The following is a 19422-nucleotide window of genomic DNA, read 5'->3' as shown; positions in this document are numbered from 1 at the left end:
GATAATTAAGTTAACCTTTATTTATTCCTTAAAAATGAACTTTCTAAAATATTAGTAAATTTTGTTCTGAGCTCTGTTTTGAAGTTCTGATACCACTGCAGTAACTTTTTTCTTCTTTTAATCTTTTCATATAAAAGTAGATGTTTCTCTTTTTCTAAGATAGCAGGAAGTTCCTTCCAGTTCTTAACAAAGATGAAGGGAGCGCCCATGGACTTGAGCAGCTGCAGAGGTGCCCTGTGCTGAGCAGAAGAGTTCCCACAGCTGCCGGCCGTCATCACATCTTCTACCACAGGGACGGAGCCGTAGGAGCAGGCCTCATATATTCTGTAACATTCTGTGTTCACGCCTGCTGGGCACAACGTGAGGTCACTCTGAAGTAAGGCGTCTTGGTATCGCTTAAGACTTGCAAATGTTTCTTGAGGCGACCACCTATAAAATCAGAAAGACAACTATAGCTCTCACTTTATTACGCATAACTTTTGTGAAGGAAAAGGTTTCAACTTAAAAAACATTTTTTTGTTTGTTTGTTTGTTTGAAAGGTATAGTGACAGAGAAGCAGAGACAGAGAAAAAGATATCTTCCAGGGCTGATGCACTGGCTCAACTGGCTAATCCTCCGTCTTCAAGCACTGGGATCCCATATAGGCACCAGTTCGTGTTCCAGCTGCTCTACTTCCTATCCAGCTCCTTGCTTAAGGCCTGGGAAAGCCATGGAGGATGGCCCAATGCCTTGGGGCCCTGTACCCACATGGGAGACCTGAAAGAAGCTCCTGCCTTCTCTAATATTTATTATTTTTATTAGAAAGGCAGATTAATGGAGAGAAGAGAAAGAGAAACTGGTTTATTCCCCAAGTGGCCGCAAGGATTGTTGCTGAACCTATCTGAAGCCAGGATGGGATGCCCATATGGAATCCAGGCACTTGGAGGTGGATGATTAGTCAATTGAGCCACTGTGAAGGGCCCAAAAATAAGCAAGCCTTAAAAAAAAAGAAAAGAAAAGAAAAGAAAAGAAAGAGGTCTTCTATCTGTTGGTTCACTCTGCAAATGGTCATGACAATGTGGATTGGGCTAGGCCAAAGCCAGGAACCAGAGTCTACATCTGGGACTCCCACACGGCTGCAGGGATCCAAACACCTGGCCTAACTCTGCTACTTTCTCAGGCATGTCTTCAGGGAGCTGGACCGGAAGAGGGAGAGGTCAGGATTGGTACAAGTGCTCTGATATGGGATCTGGCATGAGGGCTGCTTAACCTGTTGTGTAACAACACCAGCCCAGGTTTTGAATTTTAATGTCAGTTATAGGATATGGTAACGATAATGGTTATAGAAATGACAGGCATAAGAGAGACCTAAAACATTAGCTCAAATAAAACAATTGATAGGGGCATGGCGGCGTGGCCTAGCGGCTAAAGTCCTCGCCTTGAACGCCCCGGGATCCCATATGGGCGCCGGTTCTAATCCTGGCAGCTCCACTTCCCATCCAGCTCCCTGCCTGTGGCCTGGGAAGGCAGTGGAGGACGGCCCAAGGACTTGGGACCCTGCACCCGTGTGGGAGACCTGGAGGAGGTTCCAGGTTTCCGGCTTTGGATCGGCGCGCACCGGCCGTTGTGGCTTACTTGGGGAGTGAATCATCGGACGGAAGATCTTCCTCTCTGTCTCTCCTCCTCTGTGTATATCTGACTGTAATAAAGTGAATAAATCTTTAAAAAAAATAAAACAATTGATAGCTACACATTTGGAAGAACTTCTGGTCATAACATTGTTGAAAACCTAACATTGTTTCAACATGGATTTTCAGAGTTCCAAGTCCCCCCTTTCCTATTTTGCCGTCATGGGATTTAAATTCTACTGTAGGTGATGGAGAGTGGAACGTAACCAAGTAATGACTAGTTATTAGTAAGTTATCTAGAAGGTGTTAAATGTATGGTGAAAAATAAAGCAGAAGTAGACAGGCAATTTCCAGGGGGTGCAGGCTGGGGCAGGGCTACAGGCTTAAAGGCTGGGATCTGCAAAGGTTTCATCGCAGTGGCCTCTGGGGAGTTGGGAGCTGGAGGCACACCTCAGAGACCTAGATGGAGGTCTGGGCTCCTGGCTTTGGCCTGGCTGAAGTCTGCATTTTGGAGGCATTTAGGGAACGAACCAGTAGATGAAAGATGCTCTCTCTTCGTCTCCCTCCCTCTCTGTCACTTTGCAGTCAAATAAATAATTACTAAATGCCATTAGCTTATTCAAAACCAAGATAAATGTTTCCAAAATTACTTCCATCACTCCATGAACATGTTTCATGATTACTATGTAGAAATGGAAAGAACTTAATCCTAGTAAGTCTGTTAGTCCACTGTCCATTCATCCATCCACCTACTCACCACTGACCCCAGTTCACCCTGCGAGCAGTGGTTCTATGTTACATCCGGGGAATGCACTGTCCTTCCTGTCCTTAGGAGGGTGTGCCAAGTATAATAAAGCCCATTGAGAAAAACCCTAACATGATATTTGCCAATGACAATTACTAGTGTTTCACTTCTAGATCAATTACAGTCACAGGAGAGTCTCCCCATTTTAAACATATACAGCCCAGCAGTCTCTTCACAGCTTCAATTACTAATGCATTTTCTGGGGAAGGATTGTATATATGTAATTAACTCTTGTTTCCTTGGAAACTTTCTATGCTTCCACATAAACAACTTTCAGACTGGAGAATAAAATGGACGATTCAAGTGAACACAGAACTTACTGTTCTCTTGTTGAAATCAAACAACTTGCATTGTTCTTATCTTGCTTCAAAATGTCCATTAGTGCCTGTCGAGATGAATTTTCATAAACGGTTCCTAAGAAATTACACAGGTAACGTCGCCCTTCGTACACCATTGACCAACTTGTCTTCACTAAAGGAAAATTCCGGTATCTATAAAAATTAAGCATATCTGAGCTAATAAATGACACAAGATGAAAAAAAAATCCCATAATCCAACCTCTTGGATATAGAGGACAGAATTTATGCTTGATTTCTGAACTTCAAATTGCAATGTTCTACTCTAACTCTGAAAACGTCCCTGAGATCTACTGACTTGAAAAAGTTACACAATGGGATCTCTTCAAAGGGCTCAGAGATTCTGGGCCTAATGTTTTTTGACAGTTTTTAGCTCAATTTACTCATTCTGCACTTTAAACAAATATCAACTTATCACAATGTACTCCGCAAAATACAATTATTATTTGTCAATTAAAAACAAAGATCACAGAACATACACTGCCATAGCAAAGAGTTCCGAACAGTTAATTCCAAAAACGTCTTCAGGTACATTAAAACAAGCACCCAAGCTGTATGTCACACACTAGGAACCTGTTGCAACTGACCCATTCTTACGGACATTTGGACATAAAGGAATCAAACTGTGTGCCTGAACAGTCACCTTCACATGAGGTGTAATGGTCTGTAGCAGTCCAGAATGAGATTTCATCGCCTTAATATCTAACTGCCATTTGGGGGCAGGTAATTTCTTTCTGTGGAATTCGTCCATACAAGATAGTTAGCAACGTCCCGGCCCACTACATGTCTGCTCTGACAAGCTCCTCCTTCCAGTTGTGGTGATCAAAACTGCCCAAAAATGGCCAAGTCACTCTTGGAGGGCAAAACCAGCTCTAGCAGAGTGCTGCTGACCCATAAGAAATATACTGGCCTACAGTTAGGTTCTGTAATGTTGCTGTGAAAAAAGGAAAATGTTTTGAAACAATTTACAAATGGAGGCACTGCTTCAAGGACACGTTTTTACAGAGGGTCTTAAATCTATTTTGTGGCTGCAGAAAGACTACATGTTGAGGAATCCTAGGTGTCACTTAGCTGACCCCTCCACTTACAGAATGGATCTGCGCAAACTCAGTCAGTCCTGAACACTAGGGCACAATGCACTCGTGATGCAAGTTTTGTTGTTCTTGTTTTTAGTTTCAATTAGGTCAAGTCTATCACTGTTTTAAAGAAAACCTGGTATTCTCTGCCTGAAAACTCTCTCCTCCGTCCTAGAGTTTTAAAACAAAATTTGTTCATTTGCTCTTATAAAAAAAAAAATCAAACACTCTAAAAACATTATTATTGTCACCGAAGGAAATCACCCCTTATTTCTGTCTCTAGGGAAGACTGTAACTGCCCTCCACAATGCAAGAACTAAATACACTGCAATTTAAAACACAACCTGCCGACTTAGAAATGGAAATATGTGATCTCACGTGGTACTTACGTTGCCACCCCTAAAGGCCACTGAAACACATCCACGTTATTAATCCAGGGGCTGTCGTAGATGAGAAAGAGCAGGTCCACAGGGCCTCCATTTCTCTTGAGGAACTGGCTGATCCAGTCATTTTCACAATGTTCATTGCCGAGCAAAACCACCACAAGATGCTCGAGTTTTTTAGTTTGCACTAAATTTTGTGCATAAAGTAACCATTGGGTGGCATAGAAGACCTTTGCTTTCTCTCTTCCATTTAAAACAAGTACCACATTACTCACGTCAACGGAGAAGTACCCTGGGGCTACTGCCGGCCCAGTGATGAAGCTATGGAAACAGAAAAGAGACACATAAAACAGAACAAGGGTATTTGGTATCAGGTGTTCTAAAATCACTTTATAACAAAATCTACAATGATACTTAATACAATATTATTTCTAGAACTGAAATTTCTGTAATACAAACTCTACCAAACAAGTCTGAATGACGACACATGGCTTTGAGAGTCACGGAGCTTCAGCTGCAGACAGATTAATGGAGACATGGGAGACTTTTTTCAATGATATTTTAACTCATGAGAGTTATGTTTCAAAAACATATTTAATGGGCCTGGCGGCGTGGGCTAGCGGCTAAAGTCCTCGCCTTGAACGCCCCGGGATCCCATATGGGCGCTGGTTCTAATCCCGGCAGCTCCACTTCCCATCCAGCTCCCTGGTGTGGCCTGGGAAGGCAGTGGAGGACGGCCCAAGGACTTGGGACCCTGCACCCATGTGGGAGACCTGGAAGAGGTTCCAGGTTCCCGGCTTCGGATTGGCGCAGCACCAGCCCGTTGCGGCTCACCTGGGGAGTGAAACATCGGACGGAAGATCTTCCTCTCTGTCTCTACTCCTCTCTGTATATCTGACTTTGTAATAAAATACATAAATCTTTAAAAAAAAAAACACACAAAAAACCAAAAACATGTTTAAGATTTTTTAAATTTAATAAGGGAGATTTATAGAAAAAAGGAGACATACAGAGAGAGATCTTCCATCCTCTGGTTCACTCCCCACATGGCCATAATGGCTGGAGCTGGGCTGGTCTGAGGCCAGGAGTCAGAAGCTTCTGGGTCTCTCATGAGGGTGCAGGAGTCTAAGGCCTTGGAACAGCCTCTGCTATTTTCCCAGGCCATAAGCAGGGAGCTGCACTGGAGGTGGAGCAACTAAAACACAAACCAGTGCCCAAGCGGGATGCTTGTGCTGCAGGCAGAGGATTAATATATTATGTCGCCCCCCTGGCCCCATCAAAGCATTATGTAAACATGGAAATGAACATTCTCAAAGGATAATACTTCCATGTAAATCTTAAAGTTCTTATACAAAAAATTATACTCTGGGAGACCCTGTCAAACCATTTTTCCACATGAATGCTGAGGAATCTATACCAAGAAACAAGTATGACAACCCTGATGCTTAACCACCCTCATTTGCCTTTCACTAACCTGAGAGTAACCAGGAGAGTCAAGGTGCCTCAGATAAGGACCACCACGATCCAGCCCTTGCCCAGTCCTCCCAGGCTCACCAACCCTAAACTCCATCATCTCGGCCTAGGAATACAGTCTCTTCTTCTGCCTTGCTAACTCCAGCCCGTTTCCCAGACTCGGCAGCCACCACCTCCTCTAGCACGCCTTCCTCCCCAGGCCCATGCCCAACTCTGCTGAGCTGGGGTTGGCTGCCTTTTCTCTTGGGGTATTTTGTTAATAACTAACGAGACAGAGCATGTGCATACTTATTACCAAAACTTGTAAATGTTATGACAAAAGTTCGCACTTGTCTCAACTACTGATCTGTGAACTTCACAAGGCTCAGTATTTTATTCATTTTTAAATCCTTAGAGCCTTCTATGAACTAGCAAGTAGGAACTCAGGAAATGCTGAATGAATAAGCATATCTGTTTTTAGTTAATAAATTGAGAAGCCACACACACACACACACACACACACACACACACACACACACACACACCTACTTCTGAGTAGCTCTTATACCTGAGGAGCTGCTGTAGCCATCCTGCTCTGTGGTCACCAACACTACCCCTTTCTTACACAAACCATGTAGAGTGGGAGAGTGGGCTAGGAGAGGTGTGCTCGCAGCGTGCAGGCTGTCTGTCCTAAGTGAAAACTGCCACAATTATGTGCAGTCTTAAGCTACCAGCCTTAAAGATTTTTATGTTTAACCCACTATTTTTTCTAGAGAAGGCACATCTAGTTTAGATTCCCAAATAAACTTTCAGAACACAATTTTTTTTATTCATTAGTTACATTGTATTATGTGACACAGTTTCATAGGTACTGGGATTCTCCCCACCCCTCCCCAAACCCTCCCCCCATGGTGGATTCCTCCACCTTGACACATTTTCGATTTGGGTATTATCTATAATATATTTCTATTAATTTTCACCCTAACACAAAACCCTGACACTGTATTTATTTCATTGTTGTTGTGTTATGCTTTGCTTTTAACAAGTTTTAAAAAAGATTTTTTTGAAAGGAAGAGTTACAGGGAGAGAGACAGGGCGAGACAAAGCAGAGATCTTTCATCTGCTGGTTCACTCCCCAAACAGCTACACGACTAGAGCTGTGCTGACCCAAAGCCAGGAGCCAGGAACCAGGAGCCAGGTGCTTCTGTTGGGTCTCCGTGTGTGCAGGGCCCCAAGGACCCAGGCCGTCTTCTGCTGGTTTCCCAGTGAATTACCAGGGAGGTGGATCATAGGTGGAGCATCTGAGTCTTGAACCAGCTCCAACACGGGCGGCTCTAGGTGCTATACCACAGCACTGGACCTGCAATTTTAAATGTCTCCACTCTATTTCCCTCCATTATGAAGTCAGCGTTCTCCAAACCTGACCTCCTTTTGTATTTTTTTTAATTTTTAAGATTTATTTATTTTTATTGGAAAGGCGGATATACAGACAGCAGGAGAGACAGAGAGGAAGATCTTCCGTCTGATGGTTCACTCCCCAAGTGACTGCTGCAACGGCTGGACCTGAGCCAATCTGAAGTCAGGAGCCAGGAGCTCTTCCGGATCTCCCATGTGGGTACATTGGGGACCATATGGGATCCAGGCACGTGCAAGGCGAGGATTTTAACCACTATGCTATCATGCCAGGCCCCCCCTTTTTTTTTTAAAAAAAGATTTATTGGAAAGGCAGGTTTACAGAGATTAGGAGAGACAAAGATCTTTCATCTGCTAGTTCACTCCCCAAGTGGCTACAAGGTCCAGAGCTGAGCTGATCTGAAGCCAGGAGCAGAAGCTTCTTCCAGGTCTCCATGCGGGTGTAGCATCCCAAGGCTTTAGGCCATCTTTTACTGCTTTCTTAGGCCATAGGCAGAACTAGAAGAAATGTGGAACAGCCAGGACACGAGCTGGCACCCATATGAGAGACTTGCACTTGCAATGCGAGGGCTTAGCCACTCAGCCATCACACCGAGCCCTTGTATTTATTTTCATATTTATTTATGTAAAGTAGATAAATCCATTTGAGTATCTTCGACTAATTTTTATGTGCCAGCTCATCTTTTTAAAAATATCAGATGACTTTTTTAAAAGTTACTTTCCACTTCTATGACTGACTGTACCTATGCTTGCTTTATTTATGTCAATAAATCAGCATTTGTTTTCAGTATAACCAAAATGGGTAATTTAGTTAATGATAGGTTAAATCATGCTAAAACAAAACAACAACAACAACAAAAAAACCCAGGTAAGGCACATACAGGGTGCTTTTAACATGGCATTGTTTAGCAGCCTACATTTTTTGTCAAGTTGATTTTATCTTCTTTTTCTACTGAACTTAGACTTTAATTATGCACTTAATTAGGTGTTTTCCTGCTGATCTTCTATATTGAAAAAAAAAGTTTCTTCTTACACAATTATGCAGACATGAAGCAGTCTTTTCAGACCTCACTGATTTGCTATAATTTATCTGGTTCTACGTTTTGCTTCCTACACTCCCAGTGGACAGGGGTTTTCCTAATGGACGGTCAACATTAAAGTCTACTGGGGGGATTGTAGTTCTCGGTTGATAATTTTAATTACAGTGAATCTGGGGTTTTTTAATGAGATTTTAATTGACGTCCATATATTTGCTTATATACTCAGCAATTTAACTCTTTGCTCCGAAATAACTCATTGTGTTCAAATGACATGTGTTTTTTTTTCCCCCAGGTTTAAAACTAATTTTTCAGGATGGTAAAATCTGGTAGTGACAGTATGTTGAGAATTGGGGTGTGTCATGGTCCCCAAAAATCTCCCAACAGGATAATTACTAATTACAAAGGAAAAAAGGAGTGACTTCACTGAAGAAACTAGGCAGAAAGCACCCGCGCAAAATCAACCAGCAACGGAAAAAAAAAAAGTGACATGCTAAGATTGTTATGTTACTTCTGAGGGAATCTGAACCAAAATGCATAACCTGCATTTAATTATGAGGAAATATATTAGACAAATTTAAAAAACATTCCATAAAACTGTCCACTTAAAAGATCACCAGTTCATGAAAAACTGGGTAATTGACACATAGTGGAGGAAAGCAAGGAGATATGGAATACATGAGAGGGCTTCAAAAAAAGGTTTATGGAAGTATGTATTATAGGGGTTGGTGCCATGATGTAGTGAGCTAATTTTCTACCTACAAGTACTGGATAACATATGAGGTGCCACTTCATTCCTGGCTGCTCTACTTTCTATCCAGCTCCCTGTAACTATGCCTGGGACAGCAATGGAGGATGGCCCAACTCCTTGGGCCTCTGCACCCGCGTGGGAGACCTGGAAGCAGCTCCAGGCTCCGGGCTTTGGCTCAGCTCAGCCCTGGCTGTTACAGCCGCTCTGGAAGTGAGTCAGCACATGGAAACCCTTTTCCCTGTCTCTTCTCTATAACTGTCTTTCAAACAACCAATAAAATTAGTATTTAAAAAAACGTGTTACAAAAAATTATGCATGAGCTTCCAATTTTTTTCTGTCAACATAAATTTGCATTTTGATTTTATTTTCAACAAACCTTTTAGCAGCTTAAGTGGTTACAAAGTTACTTAAAAGCTCAAATTGAAGAGGAATGAATTTGCCATAGTATGTTTAATATTGGGTTCAACTGTTCCACGTTTTAAACGATACAGCATATAAATGTAGCTCTTACTAAGGCAAAGTGTTCTAAACATAGAAATACTTCAATTATAGTTTGATACTTCAGAAACACATTTAAATAGCAAGCAGAAAAATAGTGAGTGAGGGAGAGGCAGGCAGGCACACATACACACACAGAGCACTCTCACTTCTGGTTCACTCTGAAAACACCTGTGATGGCTGGGCTGATCTAGGTTGAAGATGGGAACAGGGAATCCACTGTTGGCCTCGTCCCCGCCTCTCCTCAGGACCCGCAGTGCCTATATGTTAGACAGAAGAAGCTGGAGCCAGGAATCGAACCCATAGAGCCCAGAGTGGGACACAGGTGCCTCAAGCAGTATCTTAGCCAGGATGCCCGTCAGCTCCCAAATATTTAAATCCTCTCTGAAACTTGTCCTATCACACACACACTATTCCAAACTGCAGTGTGTGTGTGTGTGTGTTTGTACTGTACTATCTGGTTGGTATTACTCTAAAATTTCACTGTTTTGTGGACAAACATTCAAATACAACAGAAACAAATGAAGACACTGTAGGAATAAGATACTAACCACAAAGATATTTTTTGCTGTCCTAAGCAGTGTATAATGATCTTGAAAATAATCAATCAATTTTTTTTAAAACCAAAATACTAACATACAGTCAGGAACTAGGTATATTCTAGGTACATAATCTGTTTGTAGGTCTTCAAAAAATTCATGGACATGTGTATTATGTCAAAACTACACATGGATTTAAAATTTTTTTGTGTGTCAAAATAAACATTTTTTAGTTCTTTTCTTTAAATGAGCTTTTAAAAAAATATTTATTTTTATCAGGAAGTCAGATTTATAGAGAATAGGAGAGAGAGAAAGATCCTCCATCTGCTGGTCCACTGCCCAGTGGCTGCAATGGCCGGAGCTGAGCCAATTTGAAGCCAGGAACCAGGAGCTTCCTCTGGGTCTCCCATGGGGGTGCAGGGTCCCAAGGCCTTGGGCTGTCCTCTACTGCTTTCCCAGGCCACAAGCAGGGAGCTGGATGGGAAGTGACGCAGCTGGGATAAGAACTGGTGCCCATATGGAATCCCAATGTGTGTAAGGTAAGGACTTTACTCACTAGGCTACCGTGCCAGGCCCTAAATGAACTTTTAAAGGTATCCTAGTGCACAAATCCATTAACACATTTAGCTCTTAGTCTGTGTGCTTAATAAGAGACGCTAATGTCCTTTCCCAGGGAGCATGATAAGGAAAACTGGGCATGAGGAGATAATAACAATTATTTGACAGAGAATGAATCAATGGGGAATGATCCTATCATAATATCAAGTATACTCTTCAGATAAACAAACAAACAAACATTCCCAAATCATTCAGAAACAGAAAGGCTCCAAAGAGGCAAAGTAATGTTGAATAAAAGTAACAAAGATGAAAACACTGAACAGAAAACTTGGTTTCCACATGCAGTGTAGAGCTACAGTAAAAACAGCATGGAACTTGCACAACAGACAGAGACCCCAGGAACAAACCCACACGTGCACAGTTCTGATTCCTCATAAACCACTAAAAATATACACTGGGTAATAGTTTCTTCAGTAACTGGTGCTGAGAAACCTATATATCTATATGAGGAAGATTGTAGTTTGACATCTTAGCCTCTCCCTATACAAATGTCAACTCAAAGTGGACAAAACTGTTAAACCAGAAACTATGAAATCACCCAAAGAAAATGCAGGGTAAATACTTCAAAATATCAGAGTTGGGCTCTGAGTGTGTTAAGCTGCTGCCTGTGAGGCTCACACCTCTACTGGTGTGTCAGCTGCAGTCCTGGCTACACTGCTTCTGATGCAGACTCCTGCTAGCACACCCTGGGAGGCAGTGTAGGAAGTGTTTTGGTCTCTGCCAGCCAAGCTCCTGTTATCAGCCTGGCTTCATTCTGGCTGCTGCAAGAGTTCAGGTAGTGAACACATGGATGAAAATATCTACTGTTCTGCTTTTCAAGTAGATACAAACAAATGAGCATATTTTAAAGATTTTTAAATTTATTTTTAGAAAGGCATATTTACAGAGAGGAGAGACAGAAAAGAAGATCTTCCATCCACTGGTTGACTCTCCCAATGGCCACAATGGCTGGTGCTGGGCTGGTCCAAAGCCAAGAGCCAGGAGTAGCTTCTGTGTCTCCCACATGGGTGCAGGATCCAAAGACTTTGAGCCATCCTCCACAGCTTTCCCAGGCCTTAAGCAGGGAGTTTGACTGGAAGTGGAGCAGCTGGATACAAGTTGACATCCATATGGGATGCTAGTGCTTACAGGCAGAGGCCTACTGAGCCATTGCAGTCGTGTGTGGGTGTGTGTATTTTAAGTCAGTACAGAGAAGTTTTTGGGACAAGACCACAAAAGCACAGAACCAAAAGCAAAAATACACAAATGGAATTATATTGACCTATCATGTTTTTGTATGCCAAAGGGAAAACCTGCAGAACAGGAGAAAATATCTGCAAACTGTTAATCTGACAAAGAATTGGTATTCATAATATACAACACTTAAAACTCAACAGAAAATGAAAAATAATCCAATTTAATAATAAGGTAAATTGTCTGCTTAGATATTTGTCAGAAGGAAAAATAAAAAGGTCAACAGGTATATTCGGAAATGCTCCATTAGTCTTCAGGGAAATGTAAACAAAAACCACAATATTAACTCGTTCCAGTTTCAATGGCTATTATTAAGCAAACAAACAAAAACCCACCAACCACAATCCCTTATCCTCCAAAAACAACCCAGTGCAAGAAGGGGAACTCACACAATGCTGGTGGAAATGTATATCAGTACAGTCGCTGTGAGGAAAAGTATCTAAGCAGCTCAAAAACAAAAGACAGATCCACTATATTATCCAGATATCCCACTTTGGGGTATATACCCACAATAAAATTAACATATAAAAGAGATTCTTGTATTTCCATGTTTATTGAAATCCATTCACAATATAGCCAGAATAGGGCCCGGTGGCATGGCCTAGTGGCTAAAGTCCTCGCCTTGAACGCCCCGGGATCCCATATGGGCGCTGGTTCTAATCCCGGCACCTCCACTTTCCATCCAGCTCCCTGCTTGTGGCCTGGGAAAGCAGCTGAGGACGGCCCAAGGCTTTGGGACCCTAGACCCACGTGGGAGACCCGGAAGAGGTTCCAGGTTCCTGGCTTCGGATCCGCGCAGCACCGGCCATTGCGCTCACTTGGGGAGTGAATCACTGGACAGAAGATCTTCTTCTCTGTCTCTCCTCCTCCTCTGTACATCTGACTTTGTAATAAAAATAAATAAATCTAAAAAAAGAAAACCAATATATCCAGAATATGAAAACAACTCAAGGAGCTGGCATTGTGACATACTGGGCTTAAGCTCTACCTGCAACATCAGTATCCCATATCTGTGCCAGTTCATGTCCCAGTTGCTCCATTTCTGATCCAGGTCCCTGCTAAGGAACCGTGAAAACAGTGGCAAATGACTCAAGTGACTGAGCCCCTGCCATCCATGTGGGAGACGTGGGAGACTCGGATGAAGCTCGTGGCTCCTAGATTTGGTCTGGCCCAGCCCTGGCTGCTGTGGCAATTTGGGAGGGGTGGGGAGAGTCGGTAAACACATGTACAGAAGATCTTTTTCTCTGCAATTTTGCCTTTCAAATGAATTAAAACTTAAAAGAAAAATCTACTTGAGCACCCGTTAATGGATGAATGGAGAAAATCTGCTATATGGAAATAATGAACTACTATTCAGCCATAATTGAAGCAACAAAATCCTGTCGTGTGTAGCAAAATGGATGAAACTGGAAGACACCATAGTAAGTGAAATAAGCCAGACACAGAAAGACAAATGTATTACATCTCCTCTTCCACATGTGAAGGTTAGGAAAAAGCAATCTGAACTTAGAGTAGTAACTACTTCAGGGCTGGAAAGCGGGGAATACAGGGAAGATGAAAATGGGTATCAAAACAGAGATCTGAATGGGGGTGGGTGACCTCAGAGTTCTTGGTCTCCGAAGGCACTCCATTTCCCCGTGGTCTCCTTGGCAGTAGGGATGTAGTCCTCGGTGCTCCTTGGTGAGGATCTGGGAGTCTTCAGGATTGGGATAAAAGCCTCCTCCTTTCCGCCTGCTCCACTCTGGGGTCCCCCCCTGCTCTATGTGCGTGACCTCCTGCTAAGAGGTTGTTAGGATTACTCCTGATTCCCCCATGTGCCTTTGTAGTTTTGCTATTGTCTAATGCTAATTCGAGTCTGTTGTCTATGAGTTACCAGTTATGATCCTGATAGGTTATATTTCCCATCTTCCTCACGCCTTCTAGGGTGATGTAAGATTTTTCTGCTCTCCCTCCCCATTTCCAAGTATCATGGGGCCTTACAAGTACATTAGGTTTTACAATTCTTTGATGTAGATCATAAGCAATCTGCCTCATATCATTGGTTACTTCACAATATCTTACTGCATGAGATACAGGCTGTTTGGGGTTGAAATAATATTACTGTTTTTCGGATTGACATCATTTCATAACAGCCACATCGAGCACAACAACAACAGCATCAACAACACATTGCAGCACCCTGATAAAATAATGTGCCACCGAGTAACCAACACATGCTTAACTAAAAGGAAACAGAGAAGTCTCTTGGGAAAGATGATGCCATCATATACTTCATGAGCACTTGATGAATTCTACTAAAGAAAAGAGATTATTTGGAAGCAAGCAAACTGACATAAAAACATCAAAACATATGAGATACAGCCAAAAGAGCAAACAGACAATCATAAATAAATAAATAAATAAAACTTAAAAAAAAAAACCAGTATAGATTGGACTGTTTGAGTTACACTTTTAATGTTGGCTTCCCCAGTGAGGTATAAGTGCATCCCTGCTGACCGTTTGGAAGAAGCCCAAATCCTGCCTTGCAGGTTCCAAGGTCATCGGAACAACAACCAGGATCCCTGAGCGGTCCACAGAAACAGAACAGACTTCCTTCAGGACTAGGGAGAGGAGCTTTCTCTGGTCCTTGTCTGCTTCCAACTTTGGGTCCCCACCCCCTCTCGTAATGACCATCAGGAGCACTGCAGAAACCCCTCAAAACAAACAAACAAACAAAACGAGAATAGACAGACAGAGAACAACAAGGAATGCTTAGAAACAGACAGGAAACGGTCCGCGGGGATGCACTTATACCTCACTGGGTGGGACACAAAGATTAGTTACTCCTTACTGGGATATGGAAGATTTCTCTGCACACCCCTCCTAATCATGCTCACCTAAACTGTTGACATATATCCTGTTAGAATTATAGAGTTAGACCACCTGAAAACAGCCAGGTTCAGCGAAATCATGCTTCAATGCTATAAACTGCTACAGACTAAAATTAAAATAGGCATGAGACAGCTGAATAGCAATCTATCGCCATTTTAAGGTGTATAGAATATGGCTGAATGTAAACCAAAATTGAAATGTCTATGAAGTCGTCACAGGTTGTGGTTGAGAACCTGCATTTTCCTATTAACATATTGGTTAATCAATACCATGTCAATTAATGCAATAATGTTGTAAATGGTTGGAAATATTATGTTGGGACTTTTAATTGATTGGAATGATACTCTGCCGGCTCTACCTTCAGACCAGAAATGGTCTCACCAAGAAACTATTGAACTTACCAGGACAATAAGACGCTGGACTTTATGCTTGGTAAATACCTCCAATGAAAGAATGTCAACTAAATTTGAACTATGGAAATGCAACAAGGTGGAGCAATCCACCGTGGGGGGAGGGTTTTGGGAGGGGCGGGGGGAATCCCAGTGCATAAAAAAATGTATCACATAATGCAATGTAATTAGTTTAAAAAAAAAAAGGAAATGCAATAAAAATAAATGTTTAAAAAAAAAACAGAGATCTGGGAGTAATAAGCTCTATTCCACCTCAAAGTGGTGGAAACTACAGTTCACAATAACCTACAAAACACTATTTTAAGAACTACAAGAGAGGAGCTCAAAAACTCTGAAGATAAAGAGGCCGGCATGATCTCACAAAGGCGAGCCCTCTGCCTGAAGGGGTGGCATTCTATACGGGTGTCAGTGCGTGTCCTGGCTGCTCCACTTCTGATCTAGTTCCCTCCTTATGGCCTAAGCAGGCAGTGGAGGATGAGTCAAGCTCGGGGACCCTGCATCCAATGTGGCAGACTGGGAGAAAACTCCTGGTTCCTGGTTTATGACCAGCTCAGCTCCAGCCACTGAGGCCATGTGGGGAATGAACCAGAGGATGGAAGATCCTCTTTCTCTCTCTCCTCTTCCTCTATCTTTGTCTACAGAATCTGCCCTTCAAGTAAAAATAAATAACTCTTTTTTGTTTTTTTTTTTAAAGATTTATTCATTTTATTACAGCCAGATATACACAGAGGAGGAGAGACAGAGAGGAAGATCTTCCGTCCGATGATTCACTCCCCAAGTGAGCCGCAATGGGGCCGGTATGCGCCGATCCGAAGCCGGGAACCAGGAACCTCTTCCGGGTCTCCCACGCGGGTGCAGGGTCCCAATGCATTGGGCCGTCCTCAACTGCTTTCCCAGGCCACAAGCAGGGAGCTGGATGGGAAGTGGAGCTGACGGGATTAGAACCGACGCCCATATGGGATCCCGGGGCTTTCAAGGTGAGGACTTTAGCCGCTAGGCCACGCCGCCGGGCCCAAAATAAATAACTCTTAAAAAAAAGGATTTAAACTGATTACAACTCTTACATGATAAAAATGAAAATACTCCCAAGGTATAGAAAGTAAAAATTCTTGTCAAAAAACATTAAAATATGTAGAATATGAACATTTCCATATAATCAGATAAAAAATGAACAGACATTATTCAAGGAGTATTTTGCAGCATTTGATTTCGTAAGATGTTCAAATAAGCTCTAACTGTAAACATACACTCATCAGACTTATCTCTCATGAAATACATCAACAGAAACATTTTATATATTGTTTGTTCTTACATAAAATATTGCATAGCAACACATCAAAGATGAACGTGATACAATCAGTACCTGAACTCCGTGTTTCCTACAACTGACCTTCCTTCTCTCCACTGAGAGGTCACCTCAGCGGGCTGAAGCAAGCCTTCAAAGATGTGCTCCCACAGATAGGAACCTGCCATCAGCAAACAAAAGCACAACACATTATGGTCTCATAAACTCTGGTGATGAACATTCAGGTCCTGGTTTTCTTGTCCTCTGACTGCAATCAGAAGCTTTCCCCTCTGGTCTGCTGACTGGCAGTGGTACCAAGCAAAAGCTCATTACTATTGCAGCTACTGCACGAGAGCTCAGAGGCTGTCAGGGTAAGACGTGGGTGAGGCTAAAGATTTCAACCTTCCCTACTCCAGATTTGAGACAGCTGTATTTAATCCGGATCTTTTTGACTCACCGTATTCGGAAATGAAATGCATTTTATCACAAAGCAAATGACCACATGATCAGGACTGCTTTTGTATTGTAACAAACTATGAGATTCATCACTTTGCTCCAGACAAAACCAGTGGGACTCAGTATGCACATGCGCACTCAATATGTCAAGCGGCTATTACCTTCTACTCACTGGAAACACACACCCCTGCCTTTAGCGATAAACGCATTGCGTCTCGTCTTCAAGTGGCATGGTGGGTTACCTGGGCAGGCCCTAAAGAATCACACCAGGCTCCCAAGAGGGAAGCGCCTGCAAGGTCCCAGGAGGGAAGGGACACGTGAATCTCAGGATTTCAGACTTGTATATTCAGAAATCTCAGATAACAAATTGTCTACTCTGAATCATTAAGTTAGTAGTAATCTATTGTATCAGATACAGGAAATTCTATGTTCGAATGGAACCAATACCTGTGACACACACAGGAGAATCACAGGTCCTTCAAAAATATTTATGTTAAGTTTTTATTTGAAAGGCAGATTTACAGAGAGAATATGAGAGAAAGATAGAGATCTTCCATCTGCTGGCACACTCCCCTAGTTGGCTGCAATGGCCGGAGCTGAGCTGATCTAAAGCCAGGAGCTTCTTCCTGAACTCTGATGTGCTGCAGGGTCCCAAGGCTTTGGGCCGTCCTCGACTGCTTTCCCAGGTCACAAGCAGGGAGCTGGATGGGAAGTGGAGCTGCTGGGACACAAACTGGCATCCACATGGGATCCTGGTGCGTGCAAGGCCAGGACTTTAGCCAATAGGCTACTGCACTGGGCACAAAGTACTCTCCAGGGACGTACAGCTTGCATGGAAGCCTGAGTGAATTCGTCGGACACTACCACACCAGCACTCACTCCGCTCTCACCTGGCACTTTCGCATCCACTACAGCACACCGCTCCAAGCCCGGCCGAGGGGCCAACAGAGCCGCTCCCCGCCCCCCTCACTTCCGGCTGGCTCTCCCATCTCAGCGTGCCGCTTTCCCAGTGAGGCATACTAAACTCTGACGCTACTTGAGAGCTAACATTTTCTGGGGTTAATCAAGTCTGGTCAACAGCATGTTCTGTCCCCTTTCTGGACACTTAACAACGAATACTGGCCTCTAAAGGCTCTGAGTGAGAAAAAGCTGCAAAGAACCTGTTCGACTTAATTCTGCTCAGCGTGTCCCGAACTTACCAGGTCATTAAAAGCAAGGGCCATGGGTTACATCTGTATATCAAGCCCTACTAAATACACAGGCTCATGAAAATTCAGCTGACATACACATTTTAATGCATTTGTCATACTATCTATTATTTGTAACTACAAAGCTGGGTAATGCTGAAGAGCAAACAACGGAATGTAGGTCATTTGTTCTGACGCTGTTTAACGAAAGGGAGAGCGAAAAATGCAGGACATCTGAATTATGATTTGCCACATTAATGGGCCCAGCCTGGTGGCACAGCAAGCGAAATTCCTTCCTGCAATGCCTGCCCCCCAGCGGCTGGAGTCCCGCTGCTCCACCTCGGATGCAGCCCCCTGCTGAGGCCCCAGTGTTTGGGCCCCTGCACCTGCAGGGGACACTTAGATGAAGCTCCTGGCTTCCACCTAGCAGATGCTGGGCACTGCGGCTGTCTGGGCAGTGGACCAGCTGATGGAAAATCTCTCTTTTAAATGAATCAAAGTGCATTTTACAAGTCTCTGTCACTACCTGTAACTTACCAATGGCGGCTTTCCCCCAGATCTGCACACTGAGGTCTGGTTTTCTCGTGGATTTATTTAGTACTTGAAGTCTAGCTTTAAGTCTGAGTCGCTGCTCATTCCTTTCATCTACTTCCCAAGGGTTCCATTCTTGACCTTCCAAGGAAGACTGTTCTGTTTTAAAAAGGAGTAACACTGCAGTTGTAGGTAAATTACATTTACTTCAATTAGCCGCATTTTATCTTAACTTCAAAGAGGGAAAGCCACAGAATTTGAACAGCTGCTTAATTCCTGTTGAGTCTTTCCTCTGAAGAAAGAGAGGAGGCTCCCGTTTTAACACAGAATAGGACAGTGCCTTAAAGGCCATTTAACACGCGTTTTTACATTGTGCCCGACTGTTGGGCCCTGGAATGAGCAGCGCCCTCCTGCACCGGGCCCGGGCGGACCACCGAGGCCGGCGGAGGGGACCGCGGGCTCCGACCCCCAGGCCACTCGGGCCTCCAGGCCCCGGCGCTCCGCTCCTACCTCGGCCGCGCCTCTCCGGCGCCCCGGCCGCCCCTCTCCGGAGCCCGCGCGAGAACGCAGCTGGCGGCCGGCTGCGGCTCCGGAAGAACACTTGGTAGGCGGCGTACAAGGAGAAGAGGCAATAGAGCGCGACGAGAAACGAGCAGAGCCGCCTCCGCGTCAGCCGCATCCCAGTCACGCCGCGGCCGCCGCAGCCGCGGAGCCGGACGGGAAGACTCGCTGCGCCCAGCGGCGCCGTCCTGAAGGCCACTCGGCCGAGCCGAGGGAGGAACCAGAACCTTCTCCGCCCCGCCCCCGCCCCCGCGCCGACCTAGGCCCCGCCCCCTACCCTACCTAGGTCCCGCCCAGTCCCGCTCCGTCCCCGCCCCGCCCGCTACGGGCCCCGCCCAGTCCGCTCGGTCCCC

General features: G+C 43.9%; 1 protein-coding gene across 2 annotated transcripts; it reads right to left on the bottom strand.

The window, feature by feature from the left end:
• RXYLT1 (ribitol xylosyltransferase 1) lies at nucleotides 1-19301 on the bottom strand. 2 transcript variants are annotated; one of them, XM_004582991.4, is made up of 6 exons: nucleotides 19019-19301; nucleotides 18515-18667; nucleotides 16413-16515; nucleotides 4234-4548; nucleotides 2733-2903; nucleotides 1-429 (listed from the first exon to the last, which is right to left on the bottom strand). In XM_004582991.4, exons 1-6 carry the CDS (start codon nucleotides 19185-19187, stop codon nucleotides 18-20), a joined length of 1323 nt encoding a protein of 440 aa, XP_004583048.2. In that variant the 5' UTR covers nucleotides 19188-19301; the 3' UTR covers nucleotides 1-17. The 2 variants fall into 2 exon arrangements, with proteins under 2 accessions (XP_004583048.2, XP_058529651.1); XM_058673668.1 differs by lacking the exons at nucleotides 16413-16515; nucleotides 18515-18667; nucleotides 19019-19301 and adding an exon at nucleotides 5238-5320.
• Nucleotides 19302-19422: the final 121 nt, after the last annotated feature.

The sequence above is a fragment of the Ochotona princeps genome, chromosome 15 (assembly GCF_030435755.1).
Source record: "Ochotona princeps isolate mOchPri1 chromosome 15, mOchPri1.hap1, whole genome shotgun sequence".
NCBI lineage: Eukaryota > Metazoa > Chordata > Mammalia > Lagomorpha > Ochotonidae > Ochotona > Ochotona princeps.
Note: the sequence above shows the minus strand (reverse complement) of the source record. Positions and strands in the feature narration are given on the sequence as shown.

What these genes read in the sequence shown, in the direction of transcription:
- RXYLT1 (XM_004582991.4), bottom strand. Translation starts at nt 19,187, where the DNA reads ATGCGGCTGACGCGGAGGCGGCTCTGCTCGTTTCTCGTCGCGCTCTAT. An exon ending in CTGGGGGAAAGCCGCCATTG is followed by an intron (nt 16,516 to 18,514) that starts GTAAGTTACAGG and finishes TGCTGATGGCAG; the next exon opens with GTTCCTATCTGTGGGAGCAC. An exon ending in TTGATTTCAACAAGAGAACA is followed by an intron (nt 430 to 2,732) that starts GTAAGTTCTGTG and finishes CTGATTTTATAG; the next exon opens with GTGGTCGCCTCAAGAAACAT.